General features: G+C 37.5%; 1 protein-coding gene across 1 annotated transcript; it reads right to left on the reverse strand.

The window, feature by feature from the left end:
* Positions 1 to 5,630: 5,630 nt before the first annotated feature.
* Positions 5,631 to 6,152, reverse strand: LOC101293926 (zinc finger A20 and AN1 domain-containing stress-associated protein 4-like). Its single transcript, XM_004288375.1, has one exon. It carries the CDS (start codon positions 6,150 to 6,152, stop codon positions 5,631 to 5,633), a length of 522 nt encoding a protein of 173 aa, XP_004288423.1.
* Between the last annotated feature and the right edge of the window lie 5,894 nt (positions 6,153 to 12,046).

Genomic DNA, 12,046 nt, shown 5'->3' on the forward strand with positions numbered 1-12,046 from the left:
GGCATAGTCACCCGCATTTCTGCCAGTTTTCGCCAGTAGGTTACCTGTTCAACCTACTCGTGTTTTCTTGCTTCCGCTTGTGTTTAGTAGCTCTGAATACTTTAGAATTTTTGTATATTATGTGATGTTCAGAAGTGTTAAATTAAGAGTGTAATATGAAATTTTCGAGTTAGGGTTGTCCATCTGCAAGGGAGATTTTCTTAATCTTTTCAGTAAATTTTCCTTGGAGGTGGTCCCCGCACGACTTACTCTGGGTTTCAGGGTGAAATTCGGGGTGGGTCGTGTCAAAACAATGAAAACTCAATACTTCAGATTGACAAACCAAATGCTTGTCAATTTACAGCCAAAGAAGAATACATAAGAAACATTCCCAACACAATCACACCAAATACATATCAAACTAGAATCAAAGCTATAAAGAAAAGTTTGTTTTTCCTACCTCAATCTATGGATACCGGCAGCCAAGCAAGACAACAGACGTCAAACAAATCTCATCAAAAGCATAAGCACCCACTCAGCCATTTTATACCATAGCGATATCTCTGAAAGCAATCACGCTACGCAAACACCCCAAACAGTTCCAAAGCAATCCAGCCACCTAAACAAGATCACAACAGTTTATACCCGAATTTATTTTTTTTGGAAAAGCTGAAATTGAACAAGTGGGTTTGAAAAGATGGGAGAGATTCAAACTTACTGGAGATGGCTGAGATAAACAAGAAGTTTCAAATCATGGACAGAGTCCCCAACGACTCTTTGAAGTTACTGAGAAGTGTAGATTTTCTTTGAAGGTTTGGGGTGAGTGAATTGATGTTTGGAACGAAATAGGAGAACGAAGAATCGGGAAAAAGTAAGAAGGAGAACGTGTATGGTTGAGAGGCAATCATACAAAGGAGACTTGACCAACGACACAGATTCAACAATGTGTTTGGTTCTAGATGGTGACTGGAATCTTCCACACTCCGATCAAATATTTCCACACCAAAAATAATAATAAAATAAAACTATATAGACAAGAAAATCTAGACTGAAATTATATTGGTAAAACCCAAAATAGCAATAAAAATATATTCCTAATCATATAATGAAACACATAAAGAAAAAAGAATAAAAACAATTAAATTAAATAACCTATTTAAAATTGAGATCATTACGGTTTGTCTCACTTTCTTTGTTTAAATGATGTGTTTTGCAGTGGTGCTCTATGGGAAAATTCTAGTATGAGTTAATGCATAGCATGCATCAAGTTTTTTAAATATTTTTGATCGTTGGATATAATAAAACCATGAATATATCTAACGGCCTAAATTATTCAAAATTGGTAACTTGTTTATCCGGTAACAAGTAAAAAAAATTCATTTTTTTTTTAAATTGTAACTTATATATGCAATAAATAATAAAACAAAAACACAATCCAGGAAAACCCTCAAGTATAACGAAGAACTAAATAAGACGACGTTCTGTAAATGTTCTGTTTCGTTCCTAGCCCGATTTGCACCATGCATCAACACGGTTCAGTTCATTTAGTAAACCTAGTTGTATAGTGATTCAAGATCTGCTAAACCCGGCCACCTAGAGAGATTCTTCACCTCGAAGAGATTGTGCATCACTATCTTCTTCCAAACTCACCTCGAGGGATTATTTAACACTCAGGACCTTGAGGAGATTGCATCTCCCCCTTAACAAGATCCATCTTGAGCGATCTTTATTCACCTCTTAATTGTATAATTTTTTTTAGTTCAAATCCGACTGAATTAAGCAAAACGTGTTCAAACACAGTACAAATTTATAAATAGGTTCTAGTACAACTGAACTAATCGATGTTGATTACTTGATTAGAAACACGAAAACAAGGAAATTCCTCTATCTCATCTTTCGGGGCTTCCTCTTCAACCTCCGATCGTTCTCTTCTTCTTCCACTTGGCCCCTCATGGTGTGGCTGAAATGAAATTGGCTATCAAAACCCTAGATGTGCAGAGAAGGCTGCGAAGAATGAGAGGAAGTGATAGCGGCTTTGGGAATATTTTTATTTTATTTTAAATTAAGTCCAAAATAATTGATTTTAATTAAAGGGGAAGAAAGTCTTCAAATTTCAAGTTACAAGTTTAGAGAACATGTATACCAATAAAATAATGAATATGTTGTTATACAAGTAAAATGTTAATAATATGAGTAAATTGTTGTTGAGACCTTTATGGTGTAATGAAGATCTTTATATTGCAATTACTGTCCTTTAAGAAGTTTTTAGTTATGTGACAACGTTTTTACATAGTTTATCGACAATTGAGGTGAAAAATAATAATCAAGGTCAATTTCATGGTAGTTTTTTGTATGAGAACCATTTGATTCATTAGTCGACGAATTGTTGAAAAAGTAGTAATCAAGTTTGTATTTGTAGTAATTTTTTCAATTACAAGTTCAATAACTATTTTACCAATCTGACAACAAATTGTCGTAATAGTGGTAAAACTAATGTACATATGGTAAATAAGTTGTTTGTGTAATAAAGTCCTTTATCTAGCAATTAATACCTTACTTTATGTAAATTTTGTTGTGATTGAGATATTTACTTATAATACAACGTGTTTTACTATAAATTACAATAACTAAGGTATAACTGGTAAATATAATCGTATTCTTGATATTACTTAGAATACGGTCTTTTTTACGAAAATAACGATAATTTTATCTCTAGTGACAACGAATATTGTAAATATTAATAATCAGACCTAAATTATCTGAAGTCTTTAATCTTGTAAAATAGTTATTTTTTATGTAATTATGGTCCTTTTTAAAGTAAATTACACCAATCATGATATATTTACTACAAATACCACATTTAACGTATTTAGTGATAATTACAGTGGTAAATCAAGTAATTACAATATTTACGACCCTCATTACAAGTTTTTGAACAATTCACGTATAACATAATTAAAATGTTCTTAAAATTGTAATTTTTTTTACACATGTCACAATATTACTGGATGACTTGTTTACCTGTACAACATATTATTCATTTTTATATATTATTTTAAAATAATTGATGCATACTATATATGTATCAACTCACCCTAGCCTTCCCCCTGCTCTATGCTACTCTCTTTTTATTTTTTATTTTTATAAATATTTTGATAAGGATTAGACGATATTAGTTTCTCTGCAGCCGTAGGCTACTCAGATCAGTGGGAAAATGAGGTCTCTGCTAATGAACTAGCTCAATTCACAGAAGTGGATGTTCTTGGATAGGTTCTTCATAATTGCTACATGGGAAGAGGTGAGTACTGTGATTATTATTATGTCTGCTAATGCATGCATCGTTCTTATTCAGATTTTCTCCATATTTTTTCCAAGGCTTGAGAAATATAATTTTAAAAGTTTCATTTATGAAAAAGAAAAAAATTTAAAGACCTATAGCTCTGATGTGATTTAAAGGTATTTGTGATTCTCTTCACAAGCTGGAAAAAATAACCTACTTTTCTTTGTTTCAAAATGATAGACAAGCTGATTATGGACCAACACCATCATCCACGTACAATGAACAACGTAACGTAGCAAGCTGAACTGGCAAGTTTTTGATCGATCTCAATGACCGCTTTTGATATGCTAGGTATGTTAGGAAATGTGTGTGCACAATTCAATCAACTATAACACACACATATGTTTAGGTATGTTCCGACATCACTGTAATGAAAAATAGAGTGAATAGTAATGTAGTTTCAGTGAAGCTTGCACAAAATACCCAAAGTACATCTCATGGTTGTAATTTGGATCCCGCAGCAACGCGCGGGCATACTTCCTAGTAGGTACTGTTCTGAAAACAAAGTCTGCGATATAGTCTATGTAGCAGCTGACGTAAGAAATAGTCATAATTTTAAGCGGCAATTCAAGTGCTCTTTCAAGTTTATAGTGATTTAGAAGTGTAGTATCTAGAGTCATCAAAAACTATATGGTGCTCATATGTTTCTGTCCTGAATTGACTCTGCACAATATATAATACTAGACAGATATCCCGCTGCGGGTTTGTTGTTTCCTTCTCTCAAACTTGCTCGTGAGCCAGAAACTTTAACTGAAAATACAATCATTTTGTGTCAAAAAAATTGGTTGTAACTGAAGAAGAATAGAACTACTTGTCTACTAATGATACCCTCTTTGCAAGCAAGGATGACTTGTATTGTTATATTACAAAAGAATATTTCGATATCTACAAACTCATTCTGAACAAAATTTCGATATCTACAAACTGGAGTAAAAGTTATTGAGCACACAGGAGGTACATCAATTCTCTGCCAGCCCAGAAAGACCAAGTTTTGAAGCACAATAATATGATTCTTTCCACTCGCAACAACATTATTAGCCAAGTTCGTAGCAGCTTCAACAATCATCCTCTGCTTGGAATTACCATTTCAATGAGTTAATGCAATCCCCTCGAACCTACTACAACAGTAAAGTAAAGCATTTTGAACTGTTAGCGAGAATCACTCTGTCCTATAATTAAGAGTGAATCAGAATCACTCTTGATTTGAGGAACAGAGTGATTCTCGCTAACATGAACAATGATTAAATGTGCAGTGAAAAGTTCTGCTGTACCTTAACAACCAAGTCCCCATCCTTAAATTCCCATATCTAGGTTACTCTCCTCAGAATTCCCTTTTTCCTTCTCCATCCTTTGAGGCAATATAAGCTTTTCTGGTTTCTGTCATGGCAGATGTATCAGTTAGTGCTTCCATTTTATGCAAGGTTTTTTAAAAGCTAGCAAGATTCCATTTAAGGGTAATTCAACCTAGCTTTGAATTGGCCTTCTATTGCTTCTGTAATGTACTAATGTACATGAAGACACCTGGGTATCTAATACATAAACTAACATCCCCCGACCATCATATATAGTCAAACTTGCAATACATGCACAGTGCATAGCAACAGAAGTATTTGTACCAAGCAACACATGCACAGTGCATAGCAACAGAAGTATTTGTACCTGCAACACATGCAAAATGCATAGCAGTACAAATGTTCTCCTAACAAATTAATTACAAAAGTTTAAAATATAAAGGATTAAATTCAGTTTGCCCTCTCGTACTTTAGGTCAATAATCAGTTTGGTCCCATATCTTTTTTTTTAATAACGTTGGTCCTTGAAGTTCTATTTCACATCAGTTTAGTCTAATTTTTGAATTGTCCTCCTTACCATGACGTCATGCCCTGATTGTCTGCGACACAATGGCCCAATTTCTGACTTTGTCCCGAGAGTTTGCATAAAATGACCAAATTAGCCCTCCATACAGTTTATACCTCTCTCTCTCTCGTTCTATTCTATTCAGTCACTCTCTCTCGTTCTTGAAAAAGAGAGCGAAACCCAAAAATTTTGGAGACCTATGGTTCAAGAACCAAGTCCCTCTGCAATTCAAGGGTTAGTGGCGTGCGAGCTTCCGCTGTGGAATCCTGTGAAGACAAGAGAATATTTATATCAGACTTAATTTTTTCCATAAGTGCTGCTTGACGACGAACGGCCGGCGACGACGGTTCATCGATAGGGCCCCCCTTCACAAATCTGCTAATGCAATCAAATCATTGACTGATTGAAATTTTCTGCAATTTTTCTTCAAACCTAATCGGATCTGACGGCCCACATCAAATCTTCTCGAGCTTCTCTGCTTTGATCAGAGGGTTGCTCCTGGCGATCTCCTCCTTACCCACCGTCTTGAAATCGAATGAGCACGCGTGCTTCTCCGGATATCGGTAGATCCCACAGAACGTGGTCCCGCACTTGCACTTGAACTCGGTCAACCCGACCCGTTTTCGGCAGACGTCGCACTGATTCGGCTGAGACACTGCCGCGACGGCAACCTCTGGAACAGTCGGGACATCTTCGGCCTCGGTGACCTCCGGCAGAGTCAACAGCGGAGGCGGAGGGAGAGAGCGGAAGTCAATCACTAGAGAAGAAGAGGAGGACGACGACACCGATGGAGAGACAGAGGCGGAGAGAGAGGCTTCGACGGTGGATTTGATAGAAGCCTCCTGTTGCTCCTTGAGGCAAAAGTCTCGGTAACATTTGGAGCAGAGATTTATGGTGGCCGGGCTGCCGAAGAATCTGCAGCTGTTAGCGCAGAGACGGTGACCTTCTAGTGCTTGGCATCTGTGCTCTTCCGCCATCTTAAAAGATCTATTCAAATTCCGAGAGAGAGGCGGAGCTTGAGGCGGAGGATGGGTTGGGAGAGGTAGAAGATCTGAGTTTGGTTTGATCGGATAAGAGAGAGAGAGAGAGAGAGAGAGGTATAAACTGTAAGGAGGGCTGATTTGGTCATTTTATGCAAACTCTCGGGACAAAGTCAGAAATTGGGCCCTTGTGTCGCAGACAACTCAGCTCATGACGTCATGGTAAGGAGGACAATTCAAAAATTGGACTAAACTGATGTGAAATAGAACTTCAAGGACCAACGTTATTAAAAAAAAAATATGGGACCAAACTGATTATTGACCTAAAGTACAAGGGGGCAAACTGAATTTAATCCAAATATAAATCACAAAGATTCTTGTGCAACTCTGAACATTCCCTACTGTGTTTTACATGCATGTCCTTCTTGGTTAAGCCTTGGATCAATAACTGTTTGATCATACTTCATGCTTTGTAAACAACAAAGTGTTAAAAAGAAAAAGAAAAAAAACAACATTTTGATTAATCAGTTATGTATATATACGATTTGTAGACACAATCATAAATGTATGAACATGTATTCGTTGGTCTTTGTTTTCCTAAACACACTATGCAAACTGCAACCAGCAGCTATAAAACAGAAAAACAATCTTAGCAAGGTCCTTGTTACCAATATACCGATGCCGCATAATTTATACTATATACTAAAGAGTAAGCGGAACGATAAGCGTGAGTGTTTATTAATTGAGAGCAACAAATCATGACAACCAAAAGTGCTTTTTAATCTGCCTGGTCTTATTTCATTCGGAACCTATAATCTCCATAGTTCTGATTTCTCGGTCAGGACGTGGAGAGCTGTAACATCTCGAAATTTTGAATTTCTATTTAAAATAAATAATTATTTTTGAGTTATTTTTATTTCGATTTATATTATTCTTTATTTTCTTTGTGGCATTCAAAAATTAATTCAAATTTTTAGTTTGTCAAATTTTGTCTTCCGAGCCCGTAGGGTTAACCTAGACATCGTTTCGAGTTCGTTAGATTTTTTCGGAGCATCATTTGAACATCGAAGTTATTTTTAATGATTTTTAGATGTTGATATTATCCAAGAATTTTATTAAAAATAGAAAATAAAACAGTTTGATCTGGACCATTAGATTTTAAGAACCGTTTAATCTGGGCCGTCGATTGAAAAGTATAAACAAGTGGATCAGTTTGAGACTGGATTAGATCACAGCTCAGACCGACTCGGACTCGAGCCATTTTGCAGCGACGAGCTCGAAGGCGTTCTTTGTTGTCCGGCCGCCTCTCGGCGTCCAACCGGTGGCCACAGCTTCGTGTCGTTGTTCCCAACGTGGCTGGGATGTTGTTTCTCCATGGGAAGCTTCGGTGAAAGAGAAAAAAAGGAGGGAAGGTGGCTGTTCTTCCGATCGGGTTTTTCCGATTCCGGCCACGGCGACGTGCATGGCTGGTGGTGGTAGCTTCGCCTCAACCTGGAGATCATCACTGTGGTACTGGTTTTCGAAGAGAGGCGTTGAGGAGAGAGAATCAAAGGGAGGAAGGATTTTGGGTTTCTCAGCGTCATTCGATGTTTTCCGGCGAGCTTTGGTGTCGACTTAGGTATCAAATTTGGTCTATTCTTCGAACTCTATCTCTTTATATGCTTGAAATTGAGTTTCGTAGTGGTTGGGAGAAATTGGTTTTAGGTAGTGGAGTGACCACCGTCTGTGGCCACTGTGCTTGGCGGCGGGTGGTGGTGGTTCTGTCCTTGTTTTGTGATTTCCAGTCACTAATGAACTGCATAGCATAATTTTGGTTGTTAATGATACTGTTTTGGTGAAGAGATGAGAGTTGGATGATTTAGGTGATTGGCAGGTCTAGCTGTGTTCTTCGGAGAGTATGATTGGCAGGTTGGTAATTTGATTTCCAACCTTGTCAGATTGAGCTCAATGATGAGATTTTGATTGTTGAAGAAGATGGATTGTTGTCAAGAGGTGTAGACATGTTGTACTGATTGTTTTGTGTCTATTGTTCGTTGGTTTGAGAAATGGGACTTTGAATTCAAGATTGGAGAATTGTATGCATTTGATGAAGAAACAAAGAAAGTATTGTTCCTGTTATTAGGTTGTGAAATTGAGTTTGAAATTGGAGATGGAAGTTGGGATACTATGAGAAAGATTGCCTTATGGAAACTTGATGATGGGATGGTCGTATTTGAGTCACAATATGAAGGATACGGTTGAGTAGGAAATTTGGGTGTCCATAGTGAATTTGTAGTTGGATGGGCCGGGTGTCCTTATCAATATATTTCAAGGACTTGATCGTATTGACTTGAATAGATTCGGCTACTTTCTCGGAAAGAGGATTTAGTACGAGGATCAAATGCGAGTCACAGGATTCCAGAAGCAGAAGGATAAAGATTTCAGAAAGCGTGTTGCTGAGTTACTAATTTTGTTTGATGTCAGAACTAACACTCGGATTTCAGGTAGGGTCTCTTGAGGAACCTTTCTTTCATAATGATAATTAGATTATTATTGAAATCAGTGAATTGTGAGCCATTTAGTGATTAACTCTTGGATATTATTGTTTTTTTTTTAAAAACATTTGATATTGGTGATTTATGTGATCGATGTTATCGTTTTTCATTTAAAAGCATGTGTTTGATATTAAAATACGAGTATTGATATTCAATTGATATGCATAATGCATTGTGAGGAATTGTGAGAGGTGAGAATGGTGATTGTGGAGATTGAGAATGAGATCTACAGAATAGATACATTTTGTGTAGTTGAGTTTAGTTAGCGAAAAGTCAAAACTACCATTCTCTTTTATATGGCAGTGGGGTACATTATAGGGGCATTTTTGACATTGTAAATCCAATATAGCACCCATTAGTGCATAAGAAATGTATTTGAATCGATTCACATTTTACAAGGTTCAACAAGACATAAATACATAAATTGATACAAGATGATAGTTTGAAAATGACAAAATTGCCTTGACTACAAAACCATATATGTCTTTGAGAGAATTGAATGATTGGGCCGAGAGAGAATTGAATGATGGGCTATCCATAGGCCCCACTCTATTGATCGAGGTTTGTAAAGTCCTCGACATCCTCCATTGTCATGTTGCTTTCTTTAGAACCATGACTACGTACAGGATATCTTACTTCACCGATGAACTTGATGGCTTACAGCTTGTGCACCTCTCCTCTAATTGCTTCCGTTGCTTTGGAAGAGTATAATAATTAATCAATTAAATGATTAATTAAGCTTTGTTGGTTAATTAAGGATGCATATCTGCATCACGCCATGTCGCCATCTTCACGTGCACACCCATTTCCTTTCTTATTTTTGGCAAACCAGATGCTGCCACGTGGCAACCTGCTCTCTCCTTTTCAAAGAGCCACTCCGAGACCTTAGAGCAATGAGAAAACCTTAGGTGCAACACTCGCACCACACGTTACCTATGCGACCCGCCATACGTCCCCCTTTGTTTGTTGACATCAACATTGGGGAAAGAAAGAAAACATAAAGAGACAAGAAGTCGGAAAGCTCTCATCAGAAAAATCTTCACGTACAGATTCAGATATTACCTCATCTTTGCAATACTGTTTGGAGTACCATTTTGGATAGAGATATATGACTATGCCCAACAAGATCTGGTGGTGAAAGGGGTGGATAGGAGTCATGATCTAGAGATCATTGAATTAGAACGTCGATAAGAATAAGCTAGTCTGAGATTGTCTTAACGACTGATGTCATCGCGTGAACCGGAGTTGGCAGGTGACGCCACTACAGACACGGGAACTAGAGCCCACACACGACAACAGAGAAGGAGATCTGGTCCTGGTTCAAAGCAAGGTGGGTTTCGGTGTTCTAGTGTATAAATGCTGACGTTGAAAAAAATAGCCTCTTGAATGAAATGCTCCATATTGGCAGTGTAGGTGAAGGGGATAAAACTCAAAATCTGTAACGCCCCAAACTGCACCCCCTCAGTATAGGCACGTCACAGTGCCGCGAGTCTCAAAGGAGAAATGCAAGGCAGTTAAAGAAACACTAACTGCCTTGCGTTTCTCCTTTAAGACTCGCGGCACTGTGACGTGCCTATACTGAGGAGGTGCAATTTGGGGCGTTACAGAAAATAGTTTACTCCTCGGTCATTACGTTGCCCTAGTAGTCACCTCAAAGAATCTAAGGTCTTCCGACTCGCTGTAGTAGCAAGTCACGTACTCTACATATAAGTGAGATGCCACAAATCTTTTTGACTCTCGCGCTAACCCTTGAGCAACGCGCAAATGCTGGCCACATGCTCCATCTGAAGGCTATGCGCCAATCACAACGTCGTCACCATAACGCACAAGTGGAAACAACGGGGTCGCTCGAATCTTATAAAGCCTAGGCAACCACTTTAGGTTCCTACCCATCAAGTTCCACTTCTACAACAACTTCCAAACGGAATCTTAATCCGTGGAATCAACCACCTCGAGATCCACATCTCATTCCTTCTCTTAGGAATTTTCCTCATTAGCCAACAACAAGGATAAAGAACAATATTTCAATATTAACAATACTCAGACTTGATAATTAGTCCCAAATGGTAGCTACAAGATAAGCCAAAGCAACTTTCAACTTATTTCTAGTCCATAATATTTAATGAAACTCAACGTTTGTCGTTCACATACCTTGTTTCTTTTACATTTACCTCATACTGGGCCCACTTCATTGCCGAGGTCTGTGCACTGTGGAGGAGTTTTGGGTGGCAAGACTCGTACAATTTCAATAAATCAAAATATAATCACAAATACTAGTTAGACTTGAAAATATCATAACAAACAAAATGTGTAGCCACCGAGTCTATAGGACAATTTAATAAACCAGATAATAAAATTTCAAAACAAGAAGCAAACACCAAGACTAAATAACAACACAACATTTAAGAAACCAAATTCGCTAGAAATATATCAATCATCCAAACATGAATCAAACGAACCTAACAAATACAAATCAATTGACACTTGACCATCCATAAATGAAACGATGACAACTACCCCCACATAATAAATAAAAACCTAGCATCCCAATTGACGATCCATAAATGAAACGATGACAACTACCCCACATAATAAATAAAAACCTAGCATCCCAAGCATATAATGCTAATGAATCCGCCGCGGTTGGACCATCAGTCTAAGGATACTAAGTATCACTAAACATATGAGGTAGTAAATAAAAATGGAAGAAATCGGACAATCTATGCTCTGATACCATTTTCTGTAATGCCCCAAACTGCACCTCCTCAGTATAGGCACGTCACAGTGCCGCGAGTCTCAAAGGGGAAACGCAAGGCAATTAATGTAAGGAAACATTAAAGAAAAACAAGTAAAAACATTTTGAGGTGTAAAATCTTTATTTTTCTGTAAGTGTTCTTATTCCCCCAAGACCTGACACAAGGGATACTAAGAAATACAAATTTAAAAGAATATAAATTCTTATGACAGTATCACAAGACAAAACTCATAACAAGATTTGACTCTCTCCTCAAATAAATTTTGATGCAAGGAATGGCCAATAATTAACAAACTTCAAGGAATAGAATCACAAGTGATATAACAAGACCAGCAGAATAGAATCTGTAACTCAAGTACAGGAATAGAAACCAAATTACCGACCATAAATATGCACACCCAACTCCTTGCCACTATCCCGTCCCAGTGCACAGTACCTGCAACCAAAACTGTTGTAGGGGTGAGCTTTCGTCCTCGCTGCTCAAGGAACTTTACCCTTCACTAAGTTTGAAAACCAATAAATGATATGGGCTGCCCAGTATGAAAATATACTTAAAACAAATTTATAATGAACGACAAACATTTGAAAAGAATATTTCATTT

This window comes from Fragaria vesca, linkage group LG1 (genome assembly GCF_000184155.1).
Source record: "Fragaria vesca subsp. vesca linkage group LG1, FraVesHawaii_1.0, whole genome shotgun sequence".
In the NCBI taxonomy this organism is placed as follows: Eukaryota; Viridiplantae; Streptophyta; class Magnoliopsida; order Rosales; family Rosaceae; genus Fragaria; species Fragaria vesca.

What these genes read in the sequence shown, in the direction of transcription:
- LOC101293926 (XM_004288375.1), bottom strand. Translation starts at nt 6,152, where the DNA reads ATGGCGGAAGAGCACAGATGCCAAGCACTAGAAGGTCACCGTCTCTGC.